The following is a 12,188-nucleotide window of genomic DNA, read 5'->3' as shown; positions in this document are numbered from 1 at the left end:
TCACGGATATACGTTGACTGCAGCAAGATTCCTGTATGCATAAAAATGGAAGCTCTATTTGGAAAGACTGATAGCAATAACCCCATTGCCTTATACAGGTAGTCCTAGACTTACGACTTACAATTGAGCCCAAAATTTCTGAGTTTGGCCCCATTTTACCACCTTTCTTGGCACAGTTGTTAAGTGAATCACTGCAGTTGATACGTTAGTAAGTGAATCTGGCTTCCCTGTTGACTGTGTTCGTGAGGTCAGATCGCATGACCTTGGAACAGCAATAGTCATAAATGGGAACCAAATGCCAAGCGTTTGAATTTTGATCACACGATTATGGGGATGCTGCAGAGGTTGTGACGGAAAAATGGTTCCAATTCCAGTCACATTTTTCAGTGCCGTTTTAACTTTGAACGGTCACTAAACGAACTGTTGTAAGTCGAGGACTATCGGTCTACCGCTTCAGTGCTTTACGGCCCTCTCTAAGCGGTTTACAGAGTCGGCATCTTGCCCCCAACACTCATTTTACCGACCTTGAAAGGATGGAAGACCTTGAGCCGATCAGAATCGAACTGCTAACAGTCGGCAGAATTAGCCTGCAATACAACACTTTAACCACTGAGCCACTAAGGCTCAGGAAGGATCCAGAAATGAAGGAGGCAGAGATGGTAAAAGTGTTTAATTGAAGAAAAGAATTTTCCCAGTCTCTTACTATATATGTAAAACAAACGTTGACGTTGTAGCTGTACTATTTTACCTCACCCCCCAAAAATTGGACGCCATTGCTTTTGTCTTTCCTTCTTACCTTGTGCCCCTCTCCCTTTCTTTTACCTTCTCTTATCCCCTCATTACAGGTAGTCCTTGACTTACATTTCATTTAGTGACTGCTTGAAGTTACAAAAGCACTGGAAGTGTCTTATGACCGCTTTTTCCCACTTTCGACCATTGCAGCATCCCCACAATCGAAATTCAGACGCTTGGCAACTGACTCAGATTTATGACGGTTGCAGTGTCCCGGAGTCATGTGATCCCCTTTTGCAACCTTCCGACAAACAAAAGTCAACGGGGAAAGCCAGATTCACCTCACAACCGGGTTACTTACAGGACCGCATTCTGCCACCGTTTTCCTCCCACCGACCGACACGCTCCCACAGAGAGGGCCTCCTCAGGGTGCCGTCGGCCAAACAATGTCGACTGGTGACCCCCAGGGGAGAGCCTTCTCTGTGGGGGCTCCTGCCCTATAGAATGCATTGTCCCAGGACATACGAAGGATCTCCGACCTCCGCACCTTCCGTCGTGCTCTGAAGACCCTATTATTTCAGCAAGCCGGTCTGACGGGATAAATGATTTTAAATTTTAAAAGTGGTTTAAAATGGTTTTAATTGGAAGTTTTAATTTTGGCCAAAGATTGAATTGTTTTAATATGTTTTTTAAATTTTGTCTTGTATGTTGTTTTATCATGGCTCTTCACCGCCCTGAGTCCTTCGGGAGAAGGGCAGTATACAAATATAATAAAAATAAATAAATAAAATAAAAATACTAATTTAGCTGCAGCGATTTGCTTAACAACCGTGGCAAGAAAAGTCATAAAAGTAGGGCAAGCTCACTTAACAACTACCTCGCTTAGCTGTAGGAATGTTGTGCTCAATTGTGGCCGTAAGTCGAGGACTATCTGCGTTATTTGTTTCTATTTGTATTTTATAATGAAGTTCAATTAAACAGTTAGGAAATGAGTATTACCTACCTTGTTGGGTTGGCAATATATAAACCATCAATATAGCTTTAAGACTGCTATATTGCATCATACTGTGTCCTGATTGGTTAGCTCTGTAGCCAATCTCCTTAAGAGGGAGCTAGAAACATGGTTTGTTTCTTTTTGCTGTTCTTGCTCTCTGATATCTCTGTATGCTACTGTTTGCAAATCCAGAAGAATTATTTATTGCGAATGACTACAACGACTGGTAAGAAGACTTTGTTATTGGATTATCCCTGGACTGTCGTTTTGCTATCTCCTGCTTTATATGTGTATGACCTGGACTGTTTATTGGACTGTGCCTTACTATTTCTTGAAAGTAAACACAACTCAGTGTATCTGTGTGTTGACTGTGCTTATTTGTATCTACTCTCAATCGCTTTCATGTGGACACCCTTGCTATTCATGGGTTACTCTGCGAATTCCTTAACACTTTTGGAAAAACAGCAGTGACTTCTATAATGCGCTCCACTCACAAACTTATCTTTTTATCACACACAGTACGTTCAAGCACAGGCTGGAAACCTTAAATTTTCAAATGCCCCCTCAGGGTCATCGTTCTGAAAGAAATCTTTTCTACCCTCAGCACAACGGATTCACCCCTTGGGACAACTTGCCACAGCCAACTCGCTGCGGGACAATGTAACAATTCTATGTAATTATTTAAAATAAATAAAGTTTTGCCATTCACATTTCGTTTTGTCCCTCCTTTGGCATCATTTCTTCTTCTTTTTTTATCATTAACATTTTTATTGAGTTATAAAGTAATATAAAATACAAAATAAATAGGAAAGCAGTGGGGTGGGAAAGGGGAAGGAGAAGTGAGGAAAGACAAGAAAAATTTTTTGGAGTATGATTCATATTTTAATACAATTTTTTTTTTTGCAAACGGAGATAAAAATGAAACTAGAACTTTTCCTTTCGGGTCTCATGGAAAAAGAACTGGAGGAAGAATTTGGAATTTTTCTTCTTGTATATGTTGGCAGCAGGAAGACTCTCGTATGCACAAACATGGAAGGACACTTCGATTCCTACCGTGGACTAATGGTTGCAGAAATTGATGGAGTTGGCTGAAATGTCAAAACTGAGCACTTGGATTAAAGAAAAGACCATAAATTTGTTTCCACATGGAAACCGCTTCTGAACTTCATGCTTGACGTGAAGAAGAATGAAACTCTGACTTTGGCTTTTACCGATTAGACCGATAGATCTTTATAGAAATAGCTTGTTCATATTATTATGAAAAAGCAAAAAGCCATGGTTTGATGTTAACACCTTATTCTACTGTAACAGAAAGAGTCGGAAGTCGATGTTTCTTTTTCTTATCTTTCCTCACTTCTCCTTCCCCTTTCCCTCCCCACTGCTTTCCTATTTACTTTGCATTTTGTGTTTTACATTACTTTATAGTGTTTGCGTCCTTTCTTTAATGATTCTATTCCACTATTTCTTTGATATTAGGGTAACTCTTCTTCTGCGGCAAGTTGTCCTGTGGTGAGATGGCTGTGGCGAGTTGTCATAGACCCTCTCCCCTCCCCCGTGGGATTGATCTGGCCAAAACTTACTCTTCTCTTCGGAAATCATTTCCGACATTCGTTGCATCTGTGAGGTTTCGCTTCAGTGTCCAGTGAATCGGTAAGCTGACCATCGTAGGTGAAGTGCTTCCCACACACAGTACGTTCCTGATGCAGCTCCTCTGCTGAGACTTTTGGATCCGGTGCTCGTTTCTCCTGGCTGTCCTCTTTTCCTCTATTTTTGGAATAGGCAAATTTTTCCAGCCGGGCCCGGAGCGATAGTTCTGGAGTAAATTTCTCCTCCGTTTCCTTCACTTCGATGTTCTCCTTCGCGCTCTCTTCCATCTTCTGCTGTTTCTCGGCTGCCTTTTTCCTTTGCTGACGCTTGTAATTGCGCCAATGTTTACGCAACGCCGCTATGTTCGATGCGGTTGAGGCTGCCGATCGACCTTCTATTTTCTTCAGATGGACTCGAGTGGTTTTCTTTGGTTCCTCATAATCTGCAAGAGATAAAAGCAACAGCCTAAATGTGAGACTGCCAGGGGAGAAAGGGGTGTCTTGCAATTTTAAGGGGTAGGAACTTCGAATTCCCAGAATTCCCCAGTCAGTGTGCCTGAGAAACACTGGCCTAATGGAACTTTCTATTAATGGCAATAGCACTGTAAGACTTCTGCTTCGTTGTACTTTACACAGCTCTTTCTAAAGTTTATGGAGTCAGCATATCGCCTCCTAACAATCTGGCTCCTCATTTTACCAACCTCGGAAGGATGGAAGACTGAGTCAAGCTTGAGAAGGTGAGGATCGAACCCCTGGCAGTCGGCAGAGTTAACTTGAAATACTGCATTATAACCGCTGTGCCACCACGGCTCATAGCAGACCTAATCTCACCAATCCTATACAAATGGCCAAGATAGCAATAGACTTATATACCGCTTCAGTGCTTCACAGCCCTCTCTAAGCGGTTTGCAGAGTCAGCATATTGCCCCCCCCCACAACAATCTGGGTCCTCATTTTACCGACCTCAGAAGGATGGCAGGCTGAGTCAACCTTAAGAAGGTAAGACTCGAACTGCTGGCAGTGGGCAGAATTAGCCTGCAATATTGCATTCTAACCACTGCACCACTGAAATAGAGACAAGAAAGCGTAACATTTCCAAGATAATGTTACTTGTAGCGTTGTAACATCTGAAAGGGGGTGTTTTAAATTTCTGTTAAACTTTCAAAAATTATACTATACAGTTCAATATGAAGCTTATTAAGTATTAAACTTATTAAGAAGCTTATTAGCCCTGTGTGATTCTAAGTCCATTCTTCATCTCCACCAGCTTTTATGCAGAATATCTATCCATCTGGTCGCTTAATGACTTGATGGCATATACAGGAAGTCCTTGACTTACGACCACAATTTGGGCCAGAATTGTTAAGTGACTCATGTCCAATTTTACACCATTTACCACGACTGATCAATTATTTCATTTTCACAAAACCAAATAAGTAAAGTCAAATACCTTTTCTAAACATCTATTGTTATTCAACTATCCAATCTCTATGGCTGCCCAACTCAACCCAGTGACTCCTTACAAATTATTTGCATAACAGCCATCAGTATAATTTTAAATCTGAATTTCCAATTTAAAACAATGTGATTATTTTAGGGAGCCTTTTTCTAAAAAAAAACAAACTACAGGCAGTCCTTGACTTACGACCACAATTGAGCCCAAAACTTCTATTGCTTAGCGAAACATCTGCTAAGTGAATTTTGCCCCCGTTTTATGACTTTTCTTACCATGGTTGTGAAGTGAATCAGTGCAGTTGCTAAGTTAGTAACATGGATGTTAAGTTGGATGTTAAGATGTTGAATCTGGCTTTCCCACGGACTTTGTCAGGTCGTAAAAGGGGATCACATGACCTTGGGACACAGCAACGGTCATTAAAATATGAGTCAGTTGCTGAGCGTCTGAATTTTGATCACGTGACCAAGGGGATGCTGCAATGGTCATTAAGAGAAACGGTCATTAAGTCACTTTTTTCAGTGCTTAACTTCAATCACTAAATGAACTGTTGTAAGTCAAGGACTACCTGTAGCTTAAAAAAAAGAAACACATAACTCAGAGGTGGGCAACTATGGCCCTTTTATGACTTGTGGACTTCAACTCCCAGAATTCCTGAGCCAGTCATGTTAGTTCAGGAACTCTGGGAATTGAAGTCCACAAGTCATAAAAGGGCCATAGTTGCCCACCTCTGAGTTATGTGTTTCTTTTTTTAAGCTACAGGTAGTCCTTGACTTACGACCGCAATTGAGCCCAAAATTTATATCGCTTAAGCGAGGCTTTCGTTAAGTGACTTTTGCCCCATTTTACGACCTTTCTTGCCACGGTTGTTTTTCAGTGCAGTTGCTAAGTTAGTAAGATGGTTGTTCAGTGAATCTGGCTTTCCCCATGGACTTGGCTTGTCAGAAGGTCTCCAAAAAAAACCATCGCAGGACCCTGCAACCGTCATAAATACAAGTCAAGTTGCCAAGCACCTGGATTTTGATCATGTGACCTTGGGGATGCTGCAATGGTTGTAAGCAGTGGTGGGATTCAAATTTTTTTTTACTACCGGTTCTGTGGATGTGGCTTGGGTGAGCATGGCAGGGGAAGGATACTGCAAAATTTCCATTCCCTCCCCACTCCTGGGGGAAGGATACTGCAAAATCTCCATTCCCACCCCACTCTAGGGGAAGGATACTGCAAAATCTCCATTCCCACCCCACTCCTGGGGGAAGGATACTGCAAAAATCTCCATTCCCACCCCACTCCTGGAGGAAGGACATTGCAAAATCTCCATTCCCACCCTACTCTAGGGGAAGGATACTGCAAAAATCTCCATTCCCACCCCACTCCTGGAGGAAGGACACTGCAAAATCTCCATTCCCACCCTACTCTAGGGGAAGGATACTGCAAAAATCTCCATTCCCACCCCACTCCAGGGAAAAGACACTGCAAAATCCCCATTCCCACCCCACTCCTGGGGGAAGGATATTTCAAAATCTCCATTCCCTCCCCACTCCAGGGAAAAGATACTGCAAAATCCCCATCAACATAATAATTTTAAATTGGGTGTTTTAATTTCTGGGGTTTTAAATTGAGCCGAATTATTTAATAATTTTAAATTATTTTAATTGATGTTTGTTTTGTGCTTTTAATAGGCTGTACACCGCCCTGAGTCCTTCGGGAGAAGGGCGGTACAGAAATAAAATTAATAATTTTATTTATTTATTATTCCCACCCCACTCCTGGGGGAAGGATATTTCAAAATCTCCATTCCCTCCCCACTCCAGGGGAAGGATACTGCAAAATCCCCATTTCCTCCCGATCAGCTGGAACTCGGGAGGCAGAGAATAGTTGGGGGCGAGCCCAGTCAGAGGTGGTATTTACCGGTTCTGGAAGCTACTCAAAATTTCCGCTACCAGTTTTCCAGAACCTGCTCAATACCACCTCTGGTGGCAAGTGTGAAAAATGATCAGAAGTCACTTATTTCAGTGCCGTTGTAACTTCAAACGGTTACTAGAATGAACTGTTATAAGTCAAGGGCTGCCTGTATTTTGTCAACCTGATTATATAGCTGAGAGAGAACTACGGCTTACGCTTAAATCAACAAAAGGTTCAAAATCAGGCACCCACTTCTGTTTATCTCTTTATCCTGCGTGAAAGAGGGCCTCCGGATCTTAATGCCTTCTTTGTTAAGGCTGTGGATTCGCTTGTGCCTGGAAAGATTCGAGCTCCTCTTGAATTCTTTCCCACACTCGTCACATAAGTACGACTTCTCGCTTTCTCCCGCGTGGGCTCTCATATGCAAGAGGTGAGTGGACAATTTATAGGTTTTGTGTCCGCATTTGGAGCAGGTGTATTTCCTCTCTCCTTGGGGGGCTTTTAGCCTTTTCATGGGTTTCCTCCCCGGCTTGTGCGTTTTCAGATGAAGTTTGAGGAAGGAAGGTTGGACGAAGATTTTCTCGCAATCCGGGCACTTGTAAGGCTTCCCTTTCGGGTGAATGTTTTTATGCCGCACGAGATCGGACAGGAAATAGGTCCGATGCCCGCAATCCAGACACACGTGTTTCTTCTCGAGACCGTCGTAACGGGTTTTTTTCACGTTGTTTTTGCAAGGGACGGCTTTGCCTTTTCCGTTCCGTTCCTTGGAACGGAACTGTGTTGTGGTCCGTTCCGTTCTGGAACGGAAGGGAAGCGAGGCCTTCAACTTGGAAGGGGCAGAACCTGGAGAAGCGGCAGCCGGGGAGCGTTTGGATGACCTCTTCGGACCATTCTGCAAGCCCGCTTCTTGCCGCGGAGGCTTCTTCGCTAAGAAGTTAATCAACTCCTCGTCATCTGTGGGGGGGGGGGAAGAGAAATGATTCAGATCATGGGAAATAGTTGGGAAAAAAAGGCAAAACCAAGCCCTGTTCCTACTTTGGATTTGATCATTCGTTAAGTCTAAATTCGTTAAGTATAAATATAAATTGGAAATAAAAAAATAAAATAAAATAAGTAGCAAGCTAAGGATTTTCCAAGTTCGTCTCTGCAGCCAAAATAACATCAACAAGGAAAGAAATGTATTTTCTTACTCTGCGGTCAGATGCAGAGTTTGTATTTTACTCCATCGCCCTCGAACTCAAAACCCTTCCCCTTACTTCGCTGTGCAGGCTGGGTTCTAAACTAAAGTTGCTGGCTTTTCTTCTGAAATTTCTAAGAACGGAGTGAAGTTTTGCCGGATAGCAACTGCATTAAATGGCTCTGAGACGGATTCTAATGTTGAATTTCCACTGCACACCGCATCTTTATGTGGATGGACACTTCCCACCAATCGCACAGGTCACAACCACACCAAGGTATGGAACTCAGTCTAGCCACACATAAACCAAGAGGAGGACGGGGGATTATGGGAGCGATGGGGCGCTCCCATGTGACACCTCTCCTGCGTGAGTTACACTGGCTTCCAGTGGTCTTCCGGGTGCGCTTCAAGGTGTTGGTGACCACCTTTAAAGCGCTCCATGGTTTAGGGCCAGGGTATCTAAGAGACCACCTTCTGCCACCAATAGCCTCCGACCGGCCAGTTTGCTCGCACAGAGAGGGCCTCCTCAGGGTGCCGTTGGCCAGACAATGTCGGCTGGTGACCCCCGGGGGGAGAGCCTTCTCTGTGGCGGCACCTGCCCTCTGGAACGACCTACCCCCAGAGATACGCATGATACCAGACCTCCGGACTTTTCGTCGGGCCCTGAAAACTCATTTATTTCATCTAGCCGGGCTGGCTTGATCCCATCCTTTCGGTTTTAATTTGGAATTGGTCTTAACTGGGTTGTTTTAAATTGTGGGCCAAAATTATTTAATGTCTTTTAAACTGTTTTTTAAATTTTGTATGTTATGTTTTATCTCGGCTGTTCACTGCCCTGAGTCCTGTTGGAGAAGGGCGGTATAAAAATCAAATCAAATCAAACAAATAAATAAATAACTACGGCCCCTTTACGACCTGTGGACTTCAATTCCCAGAACTCCCGAGCCAGTCATAAAAGGGCCATTATCCTTTTCCAAGAGGCAACTGGACTTTGTTTTTTTCGTTTTGCTTCTCATTCAAGAAGCTTCTTCAGCTCTGACTGGATGGTGGGGAATGGAAGGATTTATATTCCTTGCAGACAGCTGGTCGTTTGCATTCTTTTAAAGAGTCATTGATGCCGATTGGAGGTTTGCCAGTGTCCCCAAAGTCTCCCAAGTAGTGCAAATAGGTGTGCAGCCTCCTTGGAATTGTTGGAAAGGATTGTGTTGTAGATCGAGATAGAGGATGTGGAGATAGAGGATGTTGTATTCCTCTCCCTCTGTGACCCTGAAGACACAGAGAAACCTCCAAGTGGCCTCAACGACTCTCTAAAAGGATGCAAATGGCCAGCTCTCTGCAAGGAGTATCAATCCTTCCGTTCCCCACCATCCAGTCAGAGCTGAAGAAGCTTCATGGATGAGAAGCGAAACGTCTTCAAAGAAAAAACAGAAAGTTCAATTGCCTCCTGAGAAAACACCTTTGGGACAACCATGACCTGGATAACTGAGAATCTCTACAGACAGAAGGGCCATTAGTTGCCCACCCATGCCCCCTGGCAGTGACGGCTAACCTTTTTGTCGTTGCGTGCCAAAAGCATGCGCGCATGCCGGTACCCATAATGCAATGTGTGCACGACCCCCCCCCCCCCGCCCACACTCTCCCATCCCGTTTTGGGCCTAGTAGGCCTCCCTGTTGTCAGCGTCCCAGCACTGACATATATAAGGAGAAGAGAAGCGGAAGGGTGGAAGATTAAGTGGAAGGGTTACCCATTGTCAGAAGCTTCCTGGGTGAAGAGCACGAACATTCAAGCTGACCGCCTTATAGCTAAATTCCATGCAGATCACCCGAACAAGGCGGGAGGGGGTGGGACACACCCTCAGAGGGGGTAATGGTACTAAACTTGTTGTTTGTCTCGTGCAGGCCTCACTGGGAGAGTGAAGGGACGGGCCGGATGTCAGCATCCCAGCACTGACATATATAAGGAGAGGAGAAGCTTGAACTTTTGCCTACTTAATTCCTTTGAAGATTCTGTCTCCTCGGAGATGGGAGGAGGGAGACATTCCTGTGATCTGACGGAGAAGGGATGAGGAAAGTGGCTTGGAAGATAGCCAATGAAACGCAGAGAATTGGGGATCGGAAAGGGAGGGATTGGGGGGCAAAGGTCAGTACTGACCGTGAAAGAGCCAGGGACAGATCACTATGCTCAATAAAGAGAAAATTTCCTCAAAGATCGGCAGTTTGGAAATTCATTTATTTTGAGATAGCATCGAAACCTGACACCTGTAGCTTCCTGGGACTGAAAATGGGTTGCGGGGGGGGGGGGCACACCCCCACGCCCCATTTTGGGCCTGATAGGCGTCCCTGCAGCCTCCTGGGACCAAAAACGGGCCACGGGGGGCATCCCCCACATACACACACGCGACCCCCACGCATGCACAGACCCCGAAAATCAGCTGGCCAGTGGGAGGTGTGCGCGCATGCATGGTGGAACTGAGCTGGGCGATGGCTCACGTGTCCGCAGAGGTTTGCCATCATGGCCCTATGGCTTCCCTTTAATGTTCCTGGAGAAAAGACTCTTTAGCCAGTAACTGTTGGGGACAAGATGCTGACTCTCTAAACCGCTTGGAGAGGGCTGTAAAAACACTGTGAACCGGTATACGAATCTAAGGGCTATTGCTATTTATACATTATATTTAATAAGGACCGCCAATTTCTACCTACCACTAAGTGTCACGTCGCATTCGGCAACAACGAGGTTGGGCGCCGGCGTTTGCTGACCGCCTACATGGGTCTGCTGATGTTTCATGAGGGTTGAAGACCATCCAAAGGAGTTCCCGCAGTCCAGGTATCTGTAAGGTTTTTCCTTGTTATGGACCCTGAAATGCTTCAGAATGTCCGCTAATTTTTCAGCTTGGTAGCCGCATTTTGTGCAGGCGTGCATTTTCCTGTTCTGGGGTTCGGAGGCCTCATTCGCCGTTTGTCCTTCCTCTTGATAGACCGTCGGAGAAAGTTGATCATCAGCTTCGTCTTCCAATTTGATATTTTGCTGCAGAGGACCCGTACTTCTCGACTCTTCCTCCCCTAGAAGGACAATTAACAATTTAAGATATGCCACGCTGTAAATCTTATCAAGTTTGGCTAATAATGGCTGATTTGCTGGTTCAAATCACAGTGAATGTTAGCGCAATGAAGTGAATGCCATAACAAACCTGGGAATGAATCAACCTGAAAGCAACTTTTTACCAATTGTCTTCCAAGGTCAGAAAGAGCAAAAATTATTTCATTGTAGGAAGCTCGGAGAGAGCGCGTGGGAACTGTTCTAATTTATTAACGACACACACCATATGCCTTTCAGAATAGGGTCCATCCAGCAATTAGAAAAGCCAGGGAAGATAAAATGAGCTTTTGATCAAAAGAAGGAAAAAGGAAAAGGACTTGGCCTTCATTCACCTGTTTTTCGGGAAGAAAAGATTAAAAAACAATTCAGTAGGACAATATCAATCGAATGTGGGGTTTTTTTTGAAAATATAAAAGTGAAATATAAAATATACGTTTCTCTACTTGCCAATATTTATTGTTAAAAACGTTAATTTCATATCAAAGATCTAGATCAGGGGTCTGCAACCTTAAATACTCAAAAGGGACATTTGGACCTGTTTCCCAAAGATAAGAAAACACCGCGAGCTTATAAATTTAACAACCGGTGTGATTGGGTGGGTGTGGCCAACTTGACGTCACTCATTCCCACCCAGTCACATGACACCCCCAGCCACGCTTACCCGCCCAGGGTCATTAACCGCCTGGCCCCACCTCACCCCTTCCCTCCCAGCCAGCTCTTGCCTCATCCGGCCTCAGGTGTGTTCTTCACCTTTCTCTCTCTCTCTCCCTGACCCCCATTCCCCAACCCACACACTCAGAAAATAAGCCTACAGGAACTTCAGCCCCTTCTCTGTCTCTGGACAGATACCAAAAATAAACCTTGCATTGCAAAAGGAGTGACTGTCAGGCTGTTACATCACAGCGCCACGAGGTTGCCACCTTAGATTGCTGTACGCACTTCAGAGAAGCATCATCCCAAGCAGCAGCACGCTCAAACAGGCACGTAGACGCATCCTGCAACTCGGTCCAAAAGTGGCCGGAAAATATAGTCTCCAGGCACTCCCCGAAGACTCTGGGCAGGCAAAGTATGGGATGACCCACCACTCCCCAATCACCAAGGCAGCGTCCGCTGAATCCTTGCAAAACTGGGCAAAGGCAGAAAGAGGGAGCAGACGGAGCTGAATCTGTCTCTCTCTTTCTCTCTCTCTTTCTCTCTCTCTCTCTCTCACTGCCCGAGAGACTGCAGCAGGAAATGGTGGGTGGCTA

The 12,188-nt window shown here is 44.7% G+C and overlaps 1 protein-coding gene across 4 annotated transcripts in view; it reads right to left on the bottom strand.

The window, feature by feature from the left end:
- LOC117662641 (uncharacterized) overlaps positions 1-12,188 on the bottom strand; it is a 46,461-nt gene that overhangs the window by 4,459 nt on the left and 29,814 nt on the right. For 3 of the 4 annotated variants that reach the window (XM_034412116.3, XM_087884170.1, XM_087884169.1), the window contains 3 exons: positions 10,545-10,904; positions 6,920-7,621; positions 3,307-3,755 (listed from right to left, as the gene is read on the bottom strand). In XM_034412116.3, the coding sequence (XP_034268007.2) occupies positions 3,322-3,755; positions 6,920-7,621; positions 10,545-10,904 (1,496 nt within the window). In that variant the 3' untranslated portion in view covers positions 3,307-3,321. Of the gene's footprint in view, positions 1-2,585; positions 3,756-6,919; positions 7,622-10,544; positions 10,905-12,188 lie in introns of those variants that run through there. The other variant, XM_087884168.1, reaches the window with a different exon arrangement.

The sequence above is a fragment of the Pantherophis guttatus genome, chromosome 2, assembly GCF_059756535.1.
Source record: "Pantherophis guttatus breed Tessera chromosome 2, ASM5975653v1, whole genome shotgun sequence".
NCBI lineage: Eukaryota > Metazoa > Chordata > Lepidosauria > Squamata > Colubridae > Pantherophis > Pantherophis guttatus.
Note: the sequence above shows the minus strand (reverse complement) of the source record. Positions and strands in the feature narration are given on the sequence as shown.